The sequence below is a fragment of the Pterocles gutturalis genome, unplaced genomic scaffold (genome assembly GCF_000699245.1).
Source record: "Pterocles gutturalis isolate BGI_N339 unplaced genomic scaffold, ASM69924v1 scaffold7414, whole genome shotgun sequence".
In the NCBI taxonomy this organism is placed as follows: domain Eukaryota; kingdom Metazoa; phylum Chordata; class Aves; order Pterocliformes; family Pteroclidae; genus Pterocles; species Pterocles gutturalis.
In genome coordinates, this window is record NW_010130548.1 from 51,388 (window position 1) to 72,835 (window position 21,448).

Below are 21,448 nucleotides of genomic sequence, written 5' to 3' on the forward strand. Positions count from 1 at the left end.
GCAGGAAAGCATCAACTATGTTGGTGAGGGGGAAAAAAATAGACATGGCTAGAACTTGTTTCACAATAGACTTATAATTGCCTTTGGCACTAATGCTTGGATAATATTTCTTTATTTTGTCCCTGTCTTTGCCACCAGGTTTGATTAACTGGTGAGTTATGGGATGAAACAGTTTTCTGGCCAATTTTCTTCATTTTTGTGTAGAATATTCCTGTGTACAGCAGCTCGAGATACACAGAGAGCAGGAGGGATAGACTTACTGGCAGTGCAGAGCAAATAGCCAGTGTTATTTTTTTCCTATTTTAATAATTTCAAGCATTTATGATTTACTTTGTGTATGTATTAGATCAAATTGGTAGGAAAATAAAGCAAGTAAGAGTAGTATCCTGTCTTCTATCAAACTATGTGTTTTGAAATATTATTTTTTTAACTATGCCTGTTTGTCAGTTAACTTCCCCCCAGTTAGAGTGAGTAAAACTCAATGCCTGGTTTGCAGTACAGTTGTGCAGCACATTTTCTTTCTCTGAGGGTTCATTTTCCCCTGAGAGTTTTGCTGCTTTTTTATGAGTGATTAATATACCCTTGAACAGATGAAAGAGCAGGGCATCTGAAAGCATGGCTATCTCTTTTGGTTTTTGTTGCTTACCTCAATCTTTTTAAAAGCAGTGTTTGAAGACAGCAGTAAGTTTGCAGTACCAGGTAAAACTCTAAGAACATTGCAGCCTGCATTTGAGGCTATTATGTGGCAAATACAGTTCATTCTCACCCTAATTGTTATCTCCACCTTAAAAATACCTTTGAGATGAGAGTGTCTGTATGCTTTTAATTTATTGGGGTATTTGTGTTTGGTATGAGTTTTTTTTAGTGTGGGTTTTTTTTTTCTTTGCTGTTTTTCTTTTGTTAGGGGTGTTCCTTTAAGCAGCAATCAGGGCAGACTCTAAAGCTTTCTACATTTTGGGTTAGAAATAACTGTAGGTTTTTAAATTTTCTTTTTGTACAATGTACGTTATAGGTTTTAAACAATTCTTGTCGTGATTTAAAGTGACTGTTGTCTAGTGAAACATGTTCATTATACTACTGTTACAGTGGAAGACTTCTAATGAGGGTTTATATAATTGTTTTCAATAAGTAAGTTTTATGTTAATATCTAATAATTGTTTGTATGTCCTATGATAACTGTAGGGAGTTCTAGCTGGTACTACCAGTATTGATGTGGAGTTTTACCTAAGGCTATATTAGTAAACACTTAAAGGAAATCGTTATAGATTCAGAATATATTTCAAATGTGTATCTGCTCAAAATAATAGTATTAATAAAAATATATTCTCAAGCAAATAGTATTTAGACTAAGAATTATTGTTGCTCTTATTTACCTCAAAAATAATTTTTTTTGTTTTATTACTACTGTGAACTTGACGAGTGTGATTCCTGTAACACTTCGGTAGGATAATGAAACAGGTATTATTACATCTTCATATTCATCACAACCTCATGAATGGAATTTTTAATTGTATATGGTCAGAATATACTATTGTTTTGAAGCATTGCCCTATTCTGAAAGAGGACTATTTAAAAATAGTATTGCTTTGCCCAAAAGATATTTTTCCTATGTTTATTTAGTCATCTCTGCAACTATAGCAACAAATGTACTCACAGCAATGAATGCCTCATTAGTATGGCTGAAGGAGCAAGCGGGGTTTCTTTTGTATCAAGGACAAATGTCTTGACAGGGTTTACCGACTCGGTGTGCCGCACAGCAAGGTCTGCAGGGAGACAAGGAATTCCTTCTAGTTTCTAAGTGTGCTCATATTCAGATTGACGCAACAGTCCATCTCTAGAGATGGTGGCAGCTGGATGAATGATAAAGGACTGACAAATGGGACCTGCCTAGGTAGATCTTTTCCTTATGTTTAATTAGCAGTTTTTCTTGTTCTCCAAGAACAGTGAGATCCTTTCATCTTTGGAAGGGATCTAACAGGATCCTTCCTTTCTTGACTAGAGGTCATTAACGATTAACATCCTTGAGTGATCTCAGGAAAAGTGTGTGTTTTCTTAAGCATGGGTTTCTTCCCTGCCTCCAGCTCTTGTATTTCACTGCCAGAAGGTGCAGCTTCTCAGATGATCCCCAAGGCTTGTTATTTTCAAAGATTAATGGACATGACAGTCTTGGGCCACAGATGAGGTTGATCTCTGATTGCACCAGCATATTCAAGACTGAAAATACAGAAAACCCATATCACTGGATGCGTTTCATCAAAATTCAGGAAACAAGCATAGTCTCTTTTAGTAGCATTTTCTTTACTGACATCTGCAAGATAATTACTTGGAGGGTTTTCCCCACAATTTCAGCAGGTATTTCACTGTTTCTGAAGTTTGTGCGTCAGGTGCTGTGCTGGGAAAGTGGTCTTGCACAGCTTATCTGGGACTCTGAAATTTGCTTTCTGAGCTAGGTGATACTTAGTGATTGTGCACTTTGGGTGACAAGCCAATGTACAAAGGCAGACAGGTTGGACTTCCTCGGTGTGCAGTATGGATACACATTCTGTAGTCCTACCTTCAGTCTTGCAAAATCCCAGGTTATAAGCCGCTCCATTTGAGAAGAAGTTTTGGAGAGAGCAGTGTGCTCCTTACAGGGCCTGAAGAGAATCAGGGAGTATGGATACTAGATGCCTGCTGCTAAAGGGAGATAGATGTCTGGGTTTGAGTACCTGGAGTACTAGGTGTGAGCAGTAGATTGTGTCAGCAGCAGTATGGCTTGGCGTTTTTTGAAGGATGGCTGGGCTTTCTTCAGGTGCAGCTGTAACCACACCTCACATCTTCTTTTTTTGAGAAATGTCAGTTTTGGAAATATGTTCCCAGGACACAGTTTGAACCTCACAAAAGCAAATATTGCAGAGCTCTCCTTTCACAGCCGCCCTCCATTGTTCCTTTCTAAGAAGTGAGTTAAGAAATAGTGTTCCAAATTGAAAGCCAGTGTTGGCCGTTCTTGTAAATGTGTGTCAGCTTGGATGAGCTGTAGGAAGATTATTCAGAAAGGCCAGAAGTCTCAGTGCTATATTTAATAGCAGAATAAGGAGCTAAAACTTTTAATTGTACCAGGAAAAACATATGTTGTCCACATAGGTTTATTTATTTTCAGTGACAGTGTGAAAGTAATTACTTGAAACAGCAGTAAACTTTGTACTGTGTTATATAATATGTCCGATAATGAAATTGATCTTAGAGTTATGGATCAGATTTGGGACTTTAATAGCAGAGTTAGTACTGGCTTGTTTTTTTTCTAATCTGAAAATTAATTTATTGTGGAATTAAATTCACTTTAAAAATGCAGTCATAAAGTATGGCAGCATTTGTAGTTTTACCTTGACATTTGTTGATGGTACTAGATTTTGGCAATAAGGGTTATGTCTTTACAGCCTTACATCTTTCTAACATTGTCTTGAACGTTACTTTAAGATGTGTTGATGGATTTTGTTTGTTTTTTGTAAGACTGAGATTTGGTGGTAAGAGGAAGAAAAGAAAGGGACAGTCACCTGGGGACAGGTTGTATATTCTCAGAATCTGAAAATGTTACCTTGTTCAGCTTTGATATTGATGGAGAAGGCAGTATCACTAAATTTGTATGCCTCTAGAATCAGGGAATCATTAAACAGTTTACTCTTTTAGTGCTGGTTGGGAACAGATGTACTCTGTGAGCGATTTTGCCTTTTAATGTAACTTCCAGATTCTTTCAAAAAGATGTTTCTGAGCAAAGTTGAATCTTTGCTGTTTGTCATTACACTTGCAGGATTGGCCACTTTCGTTGTATGACTTGTTTTCTTTTATTAGTGTGCATCAGAATTCAAGGAGATGATGTGAAGTCTGCTAGCTCCCCCACCCATCATGTGAGGATAGCAGCACTCCATGGAAGAAGCTGAGTTTTAGACTTCCTTGATGCTGAAGTATTATATACCAGTGAGGTTAATGCTTTACATGCTGCATATTCTTAGCCTTGAAACCTTAGCCTTTTATTTATACAAATATTGTAGGATTTTCAACAGGACATTATCTTCATTATATTAAACAGGATGTATAGGTATATAGAAATAATTAAACTCTTGGACATGGTGCAAGTCTTGGCTTTCACTGCCTAAATCAACCCACAATTCTTCTGCAAGGCTTTTTTGTGTATACAGTCCCAGCCATCACTAGAGCCTATTGTGTAGTGATAATGCTGTCTAGTAGGCGTAAGAAAAGAGTTCCTTTCTGTGTAGTCCGTGGTCCCATGGAGAATTGTGCCCATCACTCTCAATGGAACAATAGGGCTAAAGGTTAAACAATGATACAGGTCAAATGAACAACCTTTTTCAAATGCTAGAACACTGTTTGTCAATGACTTGTCAGTTCTTAGACTATTATCTGATTTTAAAATGACAGCTTGTCCTAGAGGAATTAGAATAAAGGTGAGTAATCTCTGATAGAAGATTAAATGGTCTAGGATCTTCTTGAAAGTTTTCAGTCAAATCTTGGAACTGACAGATTACTTATTTTGTTCTGGTCTATTTGACATTTGTATTTTTTTTTGTTTTTGTAGTTAGGAAAGGTGGTATGTTTAAAAGTTTGTACCAATAAATGTGTAGCTACTGTTGAGGTGGCTTGCTTTGGAAATTAAGTGGCTGTGGGCCCCTGATGATGGAGATTGTGTAAGTACATGACATACTGATGTTGGTGTGAAGTATTTTGCAGGCAGCTGAGGCAGCTGTAAGCTAGTATTTGCATGGCCTGAAAAAATGAACCCTTACAAAAGGCAGAATATGTGGATATAGCTCATCCATGTCTGCCAAGAGAGCTGTTAACCCAAAACTGACTGTAAATGACCACAAAGCCCTGTTTTATGTCACCAAGTAGCCTTTAGACAAAAATGTGGCAAAGGTTTGCAGTCAGGGGACAGAAGATGAAGTAATTCAATGGCAGCAATGGCAGCAGAAGTGTCAAATAATCTGTCTGTTTATTGGAGATCTTGAATTCTGCATCTCGGTGGAGGAGGAATGATACCATCTGGAGGGTTTTCAATGCCAAAAAAACTTGTTTCCTCTGTTTTTATTTTTGTTTTTATTTTCTATGCCTTAAGGAGTAGATTATTCAGCTCACCTTTCAGTCCTGCATTTCCTGACCCAGAGTTGGCAGTCACTCTTCGGTGTCTGATCTACACCATCATCCTCACTCCATCTGTTCTGGTCCAGGTTTTGGCCCGTTTGTCATTTAATCTCCTTTTAATTATCTTCTAACCCATCACTCCTCTACCATTTTGTTTCTGTTTGCTTTTATTTCTTAACTTCGTGTATTTCTTCCTCGCTTTGTCCTATTCTATCTTCCTAAAAACGGAAGGTCAGATGTTATAAAATCAGTGTTGCCATATTTCACCCTTGGATGCTTTTGTGCTGGTGGTTATCTTCACTCAAGTCTTCTTTTTGGAGTGCTTTTCTTCCTGTAAATGTAAATAAGGGTAGACCTGAGGAACCTAGTAAACAAATAGTGAATAAGAAGCTGGAAAGATGTTACCTTATGCTTAGATTAGAATTTGAAATCTTCACTTGGCAGCTGTCCTGTATCCCAGCATGTAGTACTTCAGCCTGATTTTTCAAAATTGTTTTACCGTGTGGATTTTAAAGGTAAGGACAGCCAGCCAGACCAAACGGAAGCTTTTGAAATTGTAGTATGAAATAGATGACCAAACTGTGGCCCTTGAGCTGAGTTTAGGTTGCTACCACTTAAAATTCAGTGCTTGAGCTGGAGCTCTTTCATACAACCAGCTGCAGCACTGGAATGACCTGGGTACCGTTTGGTAAACATGATTTCTGGTACTGGGAGGATGAGGGTAGGTACAGGGACTTTGTAGACCAGGGCTGGTGGGGTGTCCAGGTGCCTCTGGGTGTTCCTTTGCTTTCTGTGGCGCAGGGAGGCTGCAGTTATTTGGTTAGATTTGGTTTACACCAAAGGATTTTCTCTTGTGCTAGGGAAAAAAATGACTCAGCTCTGTCTAACTTTTCAGTCTCCTTGGTGACTCTGGTGGAGTCACTTGAGGAGACCCGTTCACGAATAAGAATCTGTGTTCATTTCCTAGAGTTAACAAAAGAGGATTAGGCTACTTACTTTTGATTATTCTTATTTGTGATACTGAAGGTCAAGTATAATATTTCAGCACAGTATAATTATGGTTAGGGAAAAAGAGAAATAGGGGTTTTTTTGCTTTTGGTTTAAGAAATTATTCACGCATCAGTTACATTTCGTATTTTTCAGAAAATTATCTACTGAAGTTAAAACAAACAGTCTCTAATATTTCCATGAAGGGTTATTTTCATAACTAGTGGCCTATGTTAGATATTACTAGTGGTACAAATTAAAGTAATGTAGAATAATTCAGATGTGGAGTATGTAATTAAATTCTGACTTGCCAAACTATAGTGTGGGAAAGAAAACAATGAAACTAGTGGAAAAATAAAGACATGAATGAAGCATTATTCTTGGCGCACATGGCAAGTTTAAATGTCAGAACAGTGCATACTCAGCTTAGCTTTTAACATTTTAACATTAGCTTTGAGCGTTCTAACATTTTTGTAAATTATGTTTCTTCTGTATTGTGTGCAATGGAAATAATAATACCTTTCTAACTAGGAAAAATGTCTTTAAGAGGGATTTCTACTTTTGATTTTGTGATGTATTACCAAAACAGAGAAAATGCAAATCTGTTTGGACCTAATTACCAGTTGGTATCCCAGTATGGGCAATTGAATCGTTACATTTGATATCTTCTGAATTAGTTAGAGGACTCAGCTGTGGTGACTAAGTGGGTCACTCCGCTCATTAATTGAGGGGCACTTGTTTAATATTGTCCATTGTGCCACTTCACAGCCTGTCACTTTCCAAACTGCCTCCTGGCAATACAGCTCCGCAGGGAAGCCATCAGCCTTCTCCTGTTGGAATGATTTTCAAGAGACATGGGCTTAATTTGGATGAAATTAATAAAAGCACTAAGAAAATTGTAAAGATGGGAGTGAAATTTGCTATTTGTTATGACACAAGATTATAGGACATCCCTGCTAGCTCTTTTCTTGTGGTATGCCCAGTTTTGAAAAAAAATAGGAACAAAATTAATATTTTTCTTAAAAATCAAGAAATAATAAAATCTTGGTATTTTATTGTTATGGCCTTACAGTGGCAAGTTTTAATTCAACTTTGTAGCAAACAAAGCCCTCAAGTGCCATTGCATAACAGGAGAATTAGATGTTTTTAAACATCCAGAATATAACACTGAATTTTAATCTGTGTTAAAATCACTGCATCAGTGGCCAGTGGAATGCATTTAACCCAGTTTGAATCAGGCATTGTAACAGTAAATGCATGAAGACTTTATATTCTTGAATATCCATTTTATGTTTAATTGAATTATTGTATATACAGATTTGTCTTTGTTGATGAGTCGTCGTGGAAGTGCTTCGTAACACATGATCCTTAATGATCTGATTTAATTGTAACAGGTGTGTTCAAGTTCTTGACAATCAGAGACTGAATTATGTTGTAGCAGTTTACACAAGGGCTGGCTAAGACATAAACCCTATCAAGTTTGTAACATTGGAAGATCATTTAGAGAACAAATTAAAAGGTACTTGGCCCCATTATGCTCAAGTCAATGTAATTTTTTCCTTTGGCATCAGAAGAACTTCTGAATGTTGTATTTGATCAAACCCGGAGTATTGGGGAGCTTCTGAGCATTACTGGGCAGAACCTACTCAGTTGAGGACATCGGGTAACAGACTTGACTGAGTACCCGCCATCCATTCAGAAATGTCACAGTTTGTAGATAATTTGTAAATATGTCAAAGAATTTACTAGTGGCACCTATTAAACCTCTTCCAGCTCCAGCGGGGCTCTAGTCTCAGGCAGGTGTGCTCTCCCGGGTAGGTATGATGTACTGACACCCTGAGTCATTATCTCCCAGGGATGATGGTGAGAGGTGGGGAAAATGATGTGGACGAAGTCACAGTCCCTAAAAGAAAAAACTGAAGGTACCTTGCAGGTTGCAATAGATAACTGGCAAGAGCACAGTAAATTAAATGGCTAAGCTATGAAATATATTGCTATGTTTCTTCATCAGGTAAAAAACCATGAAATATTATTGCTGTTTGGCAATGGCATTCCTTCACAGCCTTCGAGGAATCCATGTCTCTCCCATTTAGAAGCTATCACAAAAGTCAATTAAAGTTTCTCAAAGCAGCCTATTTCTCTTATTTGAAAGAAGCATTTGAAAACTTCATAGTTAATTGATGTCAATTTCTCAATTGTGTTTTTGAGAAAAGATTGACAGTGAGAAATGCCTGATGCTTAGTTTGAATTCAGGAATGCAGATGTGCTGTCAAATTAAGCATTAACACACACAGAGCTCATGTTATTATTGGGTACTCTTCTGAATTCATTATGTCCATGACCTTTGGAGTTGTTCACTCAGAACCAGCAAACTGGTGATAACTCAGCGTGACTCGTAACTGCAGCGTGCTCTACCTTTTTGTAAAATGTCTCTATCCAAATAATTAAGGAACACGGCATATAGCTAGTGTTAGTAGCATCTTTACAGAGTGCAGTTAATGAAGTAGCTGCAAAACCCAAAACATTTAAAAAACCAGAACCATCAAACTTTATTCCCTTTCACCTCTATGATATATTTTAGTGTTGTTCACTATAGCAGATTTTCCCATGTGGCTGGGTAATGAAATCAAGCTAGTTCTGTGGTTCTTCCACCTTCTCGATATCTGAGGTTGCATCTCATTGCAGACTACAGTAACTTCCAGCTCATCATATATCTGGAAATGGCTTTTCTTTAAATCTTTTAGAGGGGTAGTAGAAAAGATTTAAGAAGCAGGTTTCAGAACATGATATATATGATTTCTCTTCCTTTAACTTCTCTGTGAAAAAAGCAGACTGGAACACTCCCTTGTGAACAGCCAGCAGTTTCAATAGGAGCTGGGAAAGCTCTGAGAGTCCAGTGTGTGGAATAAGTTGGTTTTTTCAGAGGTGCCTCAATCACAACACGAAGCAGGTTGCAGGCAGAAGGGATGAGTCTCTTTGGTTTTCTTGCTTGGAGGTGTTGCTTGTTTCCCCATTGCATAAGTATAAATAAGAATGTCTCTTGCCTTCCTGTTCTGGAAAGAATACATAGACTCTGGTAAAGACTTTTCTGCAGAATTGTCTTCTAAAAGACAGTCAATGAAGAGTGGTGTCATTAGTTAGAATGCTCATGCCCAGGCGTTAGTAGTTCGAGTCCTTGTTGGTCATTGGCCATGAAATTATACGGGCAAATGGTTGACGAAGAAACTGTACAGTAGTTATGGTTCTTTAAATTATTATGCTCTTTATGGTCTGTGGCCTAGTAGCATCAAGTCTTCAGAATACTTGGCTTACACATGAGGACATCAAGGAGTCTGGGAGCCCTGCACCTCGTGCTCTTAGCCAGAAAACAGAACACTTGGAGCTGAAGTACAGACTGCAAGTTAGGCTTGTGTCAGTCTGAATCTGCAGTCTTTCAGCTTCATCCACTTAGAATGCAAGTGAGCCATCAAACGGGAACATAATTTACAATACATCTGAGACGGCTGTTGTGCTGGGATAGCTCTAGGTAAATACAAGTTTCTTTCTAAGCTCCTGCTGAGTTTCTGACTAGTTTCAGACCAGAGGAGATGATGTAGGTGCAGGAGCAAACCCAGGCGGAATTAGATCACCTTCCTTCCTCTCTGTGCATGCACCTGTCTTTTGCCTCTTCATGTTATTTCAGCCTTTCTGCTCCCACTATTATTAGTGCAGAGCTGGTGGAGGTTCAGCGGACGTGCCCGGGTGAGTTCCTGTCCTGCTGCAAGAGCTGCGAACGGGCTACCCATGGGAGAAGTGACTCCAGGTCAAGCTGGCCACCCACAAAGTGCTGTGAAATACCAGAAAGTGAGCCTACTGTGAAAAAAATTCTTCTTTTCATTATTTGTAATTAGAACAAGTGGGAGACTATCAGTAAACATTTTTTTTGTGGAATATGAGTTGCAGGGTCATTGTCTTCTAACGGTGTTTTGCTACATGAGCCATTAGGGCCGTATGTACTGGGATACCATGAGTGATGGGTAAAGCAGTGTATCCTGTACAGGAATGCTTGCTAAAAATGATGGAGTGTAGAGAAGAAGCCGTGCATATTCCTCTTGCAAGAGAATTTTTGTTACTAGAGCCTGGTCAATCTGTGAAGCTAAATCCAGTTGTACCAAACACTCCTTTGGTCAAGCTTTAACATGAAAAAAGCCTGCCTTGCAAACTCGCTTTTTGGGCTACAAGTTTCCTATCTTTAGCAGGTCATTTGGTACTTAAAATTATTAGGGTAGCTCCCTTATGGAATTCTTAAAATGTACTTCAGTGACCAGTTGTATCCACAATGCTTTTGTTGTGGCTGTTGGCTATTCCTACGCCTAACAGATGGCACTCGCTTCAACTGACAAGCTGTGGGATAGCCGAGCATTACTAATAAAACCTATCACATGTTAAACTTGACCTGACATTAATCAAGTTTTGAATGCTACAAATGATTCATGGATAATAATTAGTCTCTTGATCATATTAGTGAACATCAGTCTCACATTGCTGCTATTATCTGCTTTCATTCTTACAGGGAGCAAATCCATTGCAGTAATTGGGTGTTTTTAATGTCTTCTGAGCCAAAATGTTCTGTATGATTAACTTGGCAAAGAGGTTATTTTTAGTCTTTCAGTATGATTGGTTTCAGAGCTTCTAGTAAATTAACAAACTGAAAGGCTCTCCATAAAATAGTGTTTTATAAAAAGTATGTATATTTTAATTTTATCAACTGAGAAAATTCCCGTGTGTCTTAATGCAGTCGTTTGGTATAATTTTCATCACAATGTGATTCAGCTGCTGCCGCAAATTACACAGTTCAAAATAGTGGTGATTTTGTTAAACAGGTGAACCTTAGAGGTTTACTTTTACTCTTCTTGTTTAGTATTGAGTTACTGGTTAATACCAAGTGCTTTCAACACATACATATTCATACAGACAAAATAACATTTATAAATTTTCTCTGTTTATATCTTGAATTAGAATCTTGAGTGTATGGCCACATGAAAGCTAGAACCTTGAGCTTTAAGCATAATCTTTTTTAAAGGATTTTCATGCAATTTGAATTATATACTGATTTTACATCCCAAGAGCATGAACTTTCTTTTTGAGTAATGAGCAAATGAGAAGTTTGTACTTTGTATTCCTTATGTGGTTAGGGCAAAGTAGAGAATGTTGCTGGTTTACTGAAAATGTACCAGTTATTCTTCAATATGTGTTGGTTCTTAATAAGCATATAAAACTTCTTTAAATAATTACTTCTTCAAGGAGTTAAGTTTTAAATTTATTTTCTACAGTTTTTGATTCTACTCTTCCTTTGTGCATATTTAAGACCATTAGCATGGGCCAGGAAATATTTTGTAACATCATTATTTTTTTAGTGTGCTAGCTTAATCTTTAGTATAAGATGTGGTTGTCTGACTGTACTCTCAGTTAACATGCTGCATTTCCTTTCTTGCCTCCTGGTTTCCCAGCAAGCACAAATTGAAAATCTTTAAGATAAATATAGCCAAATACAATGAATAATTGAGGATGCAATTGATAGAATTGGACTTTACCCTGCTGTAAATTAATAAATTAAATACCGGTTTATTTATTTGCCATTTATTTGCCATTAGGTAGCATATAGTGTTTTTATTAGGAAATGAGAATAGTGCAAAGGAAACTGGGTCCTATTAAATTGGTTAAAATAGGTGATTTGGAGGAAAACATGAATTAATATAAGTGAGAGACAGATTACTCATGTTTGAGGGAAGTGAATGTTGATATTGAAATGCTGGTCACAGCTTTTGGAATCACAAGGTGCAAACGGAAACATTTATTTGTATGGCCATGTGCTAAGTCACACTCGTGACATTGTGGGCCGTGCTTTTGGGATCTTCATGGTTGCTTGGAAGGAGCCACTTTGCGCCAAGCAGCCGGTTGTAATGAGCCATTGGCTGGTGAAATTCTTTGGCTCATGTGTCCGGAGATCCCCTTGAAAGGAGACTCTTGCAGAGGAGATCAGGGAGTGCATTTTTTCTTGTTGCTGTGGCTATCCTCGAATGTTCTGTCAAGTCTAGCTGGGATGGTTTCAGCCAATGAAAAAGATGAGAGCTGTGAGTTGAGACATTATTGAAATATCAGAAAGTTATATCTGCTTCCTTGTGAAATGTTTGAAATGGAAAGATGGTTTATTTACCCAGAAAACCTCTCAAAGGTGAACTTGATCAGTGTCTTAAATAGAGGAACAAGGAAGAAAAGTTCAATGAAGAAAAAAAGTTCCTGAGAATTGGCCACTACTTTTTAATTGTGTGTGCAATAGTTCATTGGAGCAACTTAACGAAGTTGCTTGAAGAAGTTGTGGCTCTCCAGTACAGTGCTCTGGAACTTGAGGCTGCACAATTTTCCGAAAAATGGCTTGGCACTTGAGTGTATCATTTGGAGAGGAACTTAGATGTGGATGAGAGGAGAGGGTTTAATCTCACCCTCATAGCTGTCTGAAAGTTAGTCTGAAGTGGTGATTCAGACTATGTCTGGTTTCAGGCAGGGAGGGAAGGAGGCAGTGGAACTGCCAGACAGATGTCTCCGATCCTCTCCCATCTCCCCCCAAACTGTTAATTTACACCAGATTTGGTGAGGTCAGCTGTTTTACTTCAAGTGCTAATGCTAGTTGAGGTGAACAGTATCTCAAGCATGAAAAAGATAAAAGTCTGAGTGGCTTCAGTTTGAGCTGTTTCTTTTTTCTTTTTTCTGTTTTTCAGAAGCTCTGTGCTCCCTTTAATTCCCAAAGCCTTGTATTCCCCAGAGTCCCTAATGACTGGTTTGAAATTTGTACCGTATCTTTATAGTAATTTCAGTCAACAAACCAAAATCAGAACTTCTCTTAACACTTTATTTTGGGCTCTATCTCTATTAAAATGTGAATTAGCCGACTTATATTTGTGGAAAATTTGAGATTTTGAGTTTTATTTTTAAATAATTTATGAAACTTCCCACCCCCACTATATACTTACTGACATGCTGTTTGATGCTTTTGTGCTTTGAGACTGAAAACAGCTGTTTGATTCTTGATACTTTCAATGCTTTTGGAAACAAAACAAACCAAAAAAGAAATGATGCTGCAGGATGGGGGGAACAGGGAAGATTTTGAGGAGAACAAAAGAGCAGACACCATAGCTGTAGCTTAGAGGCACCAGCTTCCCTCGCCTGACATTAAGCTGCATTTGATAATATTTTCAAGCATTGCACTGTAGCCGGTGTATCGTCTGGAAGGAAACTTATATGCCACAGACAGCATGTTTAATTCTTTTCTAGGAGGCTTCCTTTTCAAAATGTAATATTTGAAAGCTGGAGTTTATAATGTCAGTAGTGTGGGTGATGGCTCCATCACTGTCTGTTACTGATTAATTTATTTATTTTGGGAAACGCAATAGCTGGGATCAATCTGAGCCAGACTATTTTTGCATTATTTTAACTTAACTAAAATTAACATAGAAATTATTCTATAGGATTTCTGATGTCATTCAAAACCAGGATTGTCTGAAGATATGTGTAGTAGGTTATCCTCAATATATTTTTCTTGTACCCATAACAAGGGAGATCCAGATTTCAGTTCTGATTTTTAAGCAAAGTGGTTTTGTTAATCAGGGTTTTAGGGTTTTTGTGTTTTATTTATTTGTTCTAAACTTAAATCCAGGGAGGGCTACCCAATAGAAATACTGGTTTTGTTACACAGATCTACACAAGTCTCTCTTCAGAGACTTCCGATGATTTTTTTTTTTGTGTCTTGTGAGTTAGCAAAAATACGATGAAAATACTTCTCTTAGTAGCAGACATTAAATTGAGATATATTTTACTGAAGGTTATTAAACCATGGTATATTTGAAAACGTTTTTACCTAACACTTTGAATTTAAAGCTTTTTCTGGGATATCTTAAATACATCAGCAAACAGTGATAAAGTAAATAATATTTGTATTGAACTTGGATAATTAAGATCTCATGGAAGAATGTATCCTGAGATGAGACAGAGCTATTGAGGAGGTTGTCATGTAAAAATAGAAAAAAATACAGAAAGATGAAAACAAATTCCTGTAAAAATAAACCAGGAGTGATATCTTATTTTAAAAGCAGAATAGTGCATCTCTTCTAAAGAAATGCAAGGAAAGAACCAGAATAATTGTTTCCTTTTAAAACAGGTTGGTTACTTCTGAATCTTTTTCTGAAGACTGTATAGTAAGTTTAAAGAATCTGAAGTATCTGTACAGAGATTTATGAGCCCATGTCTGTAAAACCTGACAGTTGTCGGGATGTGTGAATTACTTTGTAGTCTGATGGCCAGGGCTGTCATCAGAGGAGGGGACTGTCCTGTGAGTTGGGCTGAAATCTAAGCCAGTGAAGATGCTGTCTCTGTGAGGTTAGGAATGGCGGTATACTCATGTTGAAGGTGTTTTATGTTCTAGTTAGCTGACAATTCGATTGGTAGTTTATTTGTAACTAACACTGTTGGTTAAAGTCTATTCCCTGTCACAGCTTTCGCTGTGGAGTGACGAGGTAGATGATCAGTAATTTGAAGGTGGCTCTGAAAAATTGCTTAGGGACTGGTGCAGGCAGAGTTGCTGTAGCTTGACATGAAACCGAATGAAGCATATAGCAGTTCTGAAATTGAAAAAGCAAGAAAAATGGAAAAATATTATTCTTGTATTATAAAATGCAAAGGGATTTTTTTTTTTTTCTCTATCTCCAAGCATGTCAACTAGGCTAACAAGTGGTATCAGTTTTGAGTCAGAAATATGGTCAAAATGGTTAGGAATCCTTGCCTCTTGTGACACAGCAGAATGATAATAGTGGTGTGCAAGGACCTTAGCCAAATTATTTTATAGAAAAACAATAGAACTGTGCAGAGACATTACTATGTTTTAGAATCAGCATAACTTTCACAGGCACGTTGTGTTTCTGTAAGAGTTTTTTTTTTCTTTGTAAGGGGAAGGGAAAGGCAAAACAGAACCTACTGGACTTATTTTATGAATAAAGTGACATCTGAAAGTTCATCAGAATCATGTTGCTTGCTTACAGAAACATTAATAAAATTCTACTAGCGTTATATGCAATTTGTGTGCACCAAAATTTTCTCCTCTTCCTGCTGGAGAAGCGAAGTGATTTTTTTTGTTCGTAAGTATAGATAGATCTCCACGGTGTGATTTATCAATTATCCACTCCAGGAATTTTCCGGACTGGTTCAGTGTTTTAGCAAAATCGTCTTCAGCAGGTTATTAGTGCTTCTTTTGGTGACATGCTGCTGCTCCTCAGCCCAGTGGTTAAAAAGCAAGGAGAAATCCTTTTCCTCGCCATACAGCTCCACTCTTCCCATGCAATTATACCATTCTTCTCGTTAAGGGAATATTATTAGATGTAGCAATAATCTTTAATTTGATTTGGTTATAAAGTAAGAAAGGAAAATTTTTAAATAAAAAACTGTAGTATGAATATATGGTTTTATTGCAGTGTTCACAGGAAGCTGCAAGAAGTGAACAAAGGGGTTCACAGGTGGAAGTAGATGCCATGAGGCTATGAGGAATAGCGTGCTAGCATCATTTACCCATCTTTTATAAAATGTCACTGACATGCATTACATTTTATCTGATCCCTGGCAGTCGTCCCAGTCAAGCAGGTGTGCCGTTCGTCATGGTGCCGATTGAAAAAGACTGTACTGTTCAAGTTAATTAGAAATTTTAATATGTGTGGAAAATTGAACACCATTTTTTAAAAGGTGAACCATGACATCTGCATTAAAGTTCATAAACCTAAAAACCTTATATCAGCTATATTTCTAGTGTCAAAAATATTTGCTTATATGTCAGCATTTCCTTTCTGCTTATTCTCCTGTCATTCCAAACTTTCTGCAATATTAGATGGGTATATATTCTGCTCTTCACAGACAGCCTCTAAATAGTTTAGTTCTCAAGAAAGTTTGACTGGGAAGAAGCTCAGAGAAAATTTACAATCTCTCCTTCCCATTTCACTCTCCCTCCCCCAAATTGCTAATCCTTTCTAGTAAAAATTCTTTTCTAGAATGTTATAATTAAAATACTTGTAATGGATCTAATGAGAATGAAAGCAGAATAACTGAGAATGAAAGCAGAATACCAAGTACAAAGAGGGGAGTACAGAGAGATTTGGTTATCTGTTGAGTCTTGTTCTGGTTCTAAAATCCTTTTGTCTTTGATATCTAATTGACATTTTTGGTAGGAGATGTCTTCGTAAGAACACTGTGGACCTTGAAAATGAGAATGAATTCAAGTCTGAAACTGGATGTCAGGTTGCTAAGAGGGATTCCCTTGCATGGTGGAGTAGTGAATAAAAAGCAATACCAGATTTTTTTTTTTTTAATGGGAAATTTTGAATTTTCATTTTTCCCCCATTTATGAAGTTGTAATAGTGCTGTAATGGAGTTCAACTACACGTAGACTGGAGAGGAGAGAGCTACAGGTAAAACAGTGCATGATAATAATTTTATACTTTACCTGGGTGAGTTACGTACTCCAAATTAAAAGAGTGTTTCTATATTCTTAAGTTGTATTTTAGGAAAATAATGCAATTTATGTAAGCTCCAACACCAAAATAGCCATGTCCTCAAATTCCTTTAAGAACTTCAGAGAAGCAGAAACTGCGGTGATGGGTTTCTGTTTGCCAGTTTGGTTAGTGCCTTTTAATAAGATAGCTAGAAATGTATAAATAGTCTCAGTAATTTGAAGGTTGTCTTTTATTTTTAAAGGTATAGGTTTTTGGATTCAGAAGAAGTTCTGTTACTTGAATTTAAGGAATCTTTTCCATGTGCTTTTGTAAATATCAAATGTATTCTTATTATGGATTTCTCACTGTCCTGTCAGTTTTGGAACGATGCAGTAACCTTGCAGGGGACCAGCAGAAGGCTTAGCTTGTGTAGAATCTTATTAATTTTTTTAAAAAAAGCTTTTGAACATTTGTTTAAATATTTTCCAATGTACTCATTCCTCTGCTGAAGCAGTGATTGACAATGAAATTTTGAAAGAGTTACGGATTTTTTTTTTTTTCTTACTTTGTATAGACATCTGGTAGAGGGATCATGAGCCTCAATTGTAAGTTTCAAAATAATACTAGGTAAATTCAAGCTGCAACTTCACATTCCAAGTGTGAGGTTTCTGTACTGAAAAATAGTGTTTTGCTGGATGATATTCTTAAAGTATTTTACCACTGGAGAGTACCCTCATAAAGTGTGTTTTTCAGTTAAATTGTAGCTAGAAGTTGAATAGTGAAAGCTGTATTTGTAGATTAAGTTATAAGCACAAATATGCTAATGCTATGTGGATAAGGAAAAAAGCTAGATTTTATTATAGCAGAATGATCAATCATTCTGTGCGAACAGCTACAGGTTTAAATGAAATATCATGTTGTATTATTATTGTTTCAAGTATTTGGCCATCAGGCTTTTGATCCATTTTAAGTTCATTGCTTTGAGTTTTACGGTCTGTAGGAAGATACAAATGTTAATTCTCAACTCCTTTCGTACTTTTGCCATTTACTGAGGGCAGAACTTGATACTTGATTTGAATAATTTAGTTCAATGGGTCATTGAGTTAAGTTGGGCTATGCAGAGGAAATGACACAAAATTAACAGTCTAGGCCAAAATGTTTATAAAACTGACTGTGATTTACTGAGTTCTGTGTTTGCTCTGTTTTATGACCATGTGGTTACTTATACATCAAAATTTTTCAAATGTTACTAGAAGCACCTAGAACTTCAGGATAGAATATTCATCTCTACAGTAAAACATAAATTGGAATTAATAAAGAGTCATTTTGGTAATTCTCCTAATTTTTGCTATTGCTTGACAATTGTAGTTCTCACTGGTTATTTGCTTATCCTTTGCAAAGTCATAGTTTAACATGGAAGTGTGTCATCAATTCTTGTAACTGGCAACTAGCTGGCTTCATTACTTTAAGTTGGATGGTTTTTCTCTGGTAAATACTGTCTTGATGGAGGTGTTCACTTCCATATGGAATTCACAATCTTTGAAAATATAAACCAGAATATTCAAGATCCAAATTAATTCAGTTGTTTTCCAATAATGTATCTGCGTTACTGGGTTGTGCACTAGTTAGGTCCCAAATGTGAATTTTGAATGATGCCCTGAAATATTTTCTTAGTACATGTTTTCAATCTAAAGTAAGTTCTGCTTGAGTGTTAAAGTGGTAAATATGTTTTTTAATTTGTCCACAAATGACTGCGGTGTCCTACATCAGAACTGTTTACTGATTTTTCTTCATTTTTTAGTGCATAGGATCATCTTGGTTTCTCAATATTTCTGTTTTGACAAAGGCTTTTTCCTTGAGTAATCCTGTAAGAGTTTGCCTCCCTGAAACTTGTTTGAGCCTTGAGTGTTCCTTGTAAAAACTGCTAATTTGTTAAAGCTTTCTATGTTGACATTTCCCGAGCTCTAATGTTGAACCACAAATAAGCAGTTTACTGGCAAATGATTGCAGTAGTAACATATAATCTGCTTTGATGTGCAGTCTTCTAAGTGAAATGTTTCTCAATGGAAAAAATATTTCTTCTCCTTTTGTTCTACAGCTCCTGGAAGGAAGCTTTGCTAGAGAAGTTAGCCACGAAGTGGATGGACTGATATTTCAGCCTACAGGAGTAAGTGACAGAACCAGATTTTTCTCCCTTTGTTCTGAAATTAAATTCTCACCCTCCCTCCCCACTCATCCTCCCATCTACTACCTAATCTTTGTTTCGGGCAGGATTACTTTACAGTATTGGTTGTGATTTTTCCAGTTCCTCAGACTGCTTAACTTCAATGAGTTGTGATGTAATTTGTAGCACGTGTGACTTCGGATTAATTCGTGGTGGTAGTTTTCAGGAATCAGCTCATGTTTTTTTCACGTCTGTACTACGACACCCGGCTAAATAAGGAAGGCTTTTTTTCTGACTGCATGAGTTCTGTAAATCTTTCGGCTATGGATTGGAGCTCTGGGATTGTTTTTCTTTCTCAAGGATGTTCACACATTAAAATTCTAGTAAAATTTGTGACTTGTGTTGATTTAGTGCATGAAGCACAGTATATTCTCGAGCCATGTCCACCAGTATGAAGGTGTATGACCGGAGTGGGGAGAAGTCCTTAGAAGAATGGCACACAACCAGAAAAAAATATTGACATAGATAGTGACTGTAACATCATCTGTATGGACTTTTTGCTCTTAGCTTGTAAAACAAGGAATTGTTTTTTGATTATTTCAAATTTGACAGATTTCTACCCTTACAGTCACTCACATAAAACATTTGTATTTAGTTTTTGAGATAAAACAGGTTTTTTCTGACCTACTTCCTATATTGTAGATCTTATCAAGGGTGATGACACTCCCATCTGGAAATAAGATTAACTTCTGTTCTCTGTTACAAGTTCTACATCAGCTAACCACAAAATAACTGGGCAATCGGACCACATACTTTTAAAAAAATATATAGCTGTTTCAAATTCAAAGCAAAACTACTAGGGTAAAGAACATCCGTACTTTCATAAGAAGTCCTGATAATGGCTTAGAATATTGTTTAAATCTAAAGCAATTGTAAAGACTTCTTAGAACTACTTTCCTGAATATTAGAGGTTAAGCTATGTAAAGTTGCTACTAAATTTGAATTTACCTTTTCTACTTGAAATGAAACTAGTGAAGAGTGTGTCTCTTTACTGATGTTACAGGAAATGAATATCTGACGTTTTGTGTTTCTGGAAGTCATGTTTTCTGATTTAGCATCCAGAGAAATTTATAACACAACAAAAACCTCATTTTCTTACCTAAATGCTTATCAAGGTTTTTCATCTTTAAAATATGGGTTATACTTGTTTAGTCTAATTTAATGTTCAAATTTCAGGATTTATGGAATGTAAGTTTGGTGCATCTGTTATTAAACTGATTTTCCTAGTTTAAGCTATGTGCAGTTTTCTCAATGGCTTTCGTAGTTGAGAAAATATAAGTAATATATTTAGAGCAGAATAAATTATTGTAGACCTATTAATTGAGAAGTAAGTATTCAAGCTGATTAGCGGAAAAGAATGAAGCTGATGTAGGTAGCTGATACTGCTTTTTTATCTTGTGTGGTACAGAGGGTATAAATTAATAGGCAACAATACAAGGGCAACAGAGTATAACAATGCATAAATGATCCCTTGAGAATCCTAACAGAAATAATTTTTCTTTTTGTATTATAGTTGCAGTTATATGTGTGATGTATTACATCTTTTCACAGAGAAAGGTACCTGTTGTTGGTTGGGGTAGAGGCCTGAATTTTGGTCGTAATGAGACTTAAAGACCTTTGTAAAACCCGTTTTTCTCAAGTGAAAAGACCATGGTTATCCAGAAGAAAACAATTCTTAACAACCATATTTATTGACCTCTTTAATCTTGCAGAAAAAAAGACAGATGGAAATGATGCTGAGTTTTAGAAGATCAGGGAAATTTAAGAACATCTTTTGGGAGCTCTTGACGTCTCGCGTACATTGTGAGAGGAAGAAAACAGAAATAGACAAGAATTGGATCTAAATCACAATGAAGGATAAAGTGGCAGCAGAGGAGGATGAATAGAATGTGACCATTTACAGACAGGAAAATCTTTGGGGAAAAGTACCCACACTTTCCGTACTTTTAGTAGTTAAAGCAGAATGCAGAAGTTAACTAATTATGTAATATGAAGAATGTTGATCTTATTAGTTCAGTCTGTTTGAAAGTCTTTTATCTTTTTTCCCCCATTTACTCAGAGATGTTCCTCTTGATCTCTGGCCTTAGACACAAGCATGTAGACCTGAGTTTAGGGGTACATTCCCCACTAGCTGTAAGCAACACTGGTACTGGGAGTCGACCTGGATGGAGAAAGAATATTTTGTTGTTTTGAAATTTGGTTTAATTCTGACTTATAATAAAAATGAAAATACCCAAAATGATTTGTGAATAGGAAATACGTGTTTAGCCTCTAAGGGCTCTGCGTTTTCTCACTTTTCTCTTGGGTTTGAAGAGGTTTGGCATCAAGTGCCTGTGAGTTAGTTCAGTTTTGAGAAATTTGCATTCTTTAATGAAAAGGGATTTGTGAAAAAGTTTTACTACCAAATCCAGGGTTTCAGTTAGATAGAATAGGGTTTATTTTCTTCTGTTAGTCTTCCTATCTAAACTCATATTCTGAGTAGCAAGGTTCTTGTACTGAAACAGAAATAGTTTTGAGCTGTGATTGGTAATGGTAGAAACAATGAGTAAGATTGTTTTCTGCATATGCAGGTTAGTTTATTTTGCAATGTCAT

The 21,448-nt window shown here is 36.7% G+C and overlaps 1 protein-coding gene across 1 annotated transcript in view; it reads left to right on the forward strand.

Annotated features, from left to right (window-relative positions):
- The window catches only part of RNGTT (RNA guanylyltransferase and 5'-phosphatase), a gene marked incomplete at its 5' end in the record, with an annotated part of 154,834 nt that overhangs the window by 50,798 nt on the left and 82,588 nt on the right, over nt 1–21,448 (forward strand). Inside the window, one exon of the mRNA XM_010080260.1 lies at nt 18,730–18,798. Within this exon, the coding sequence (XP_010078562.1) occupies nt 18,730–18,798 (69 nt within the window). The remainder of the gene's footprint in view (nt 1–18,729; nt 18,799–21,448) is intronic.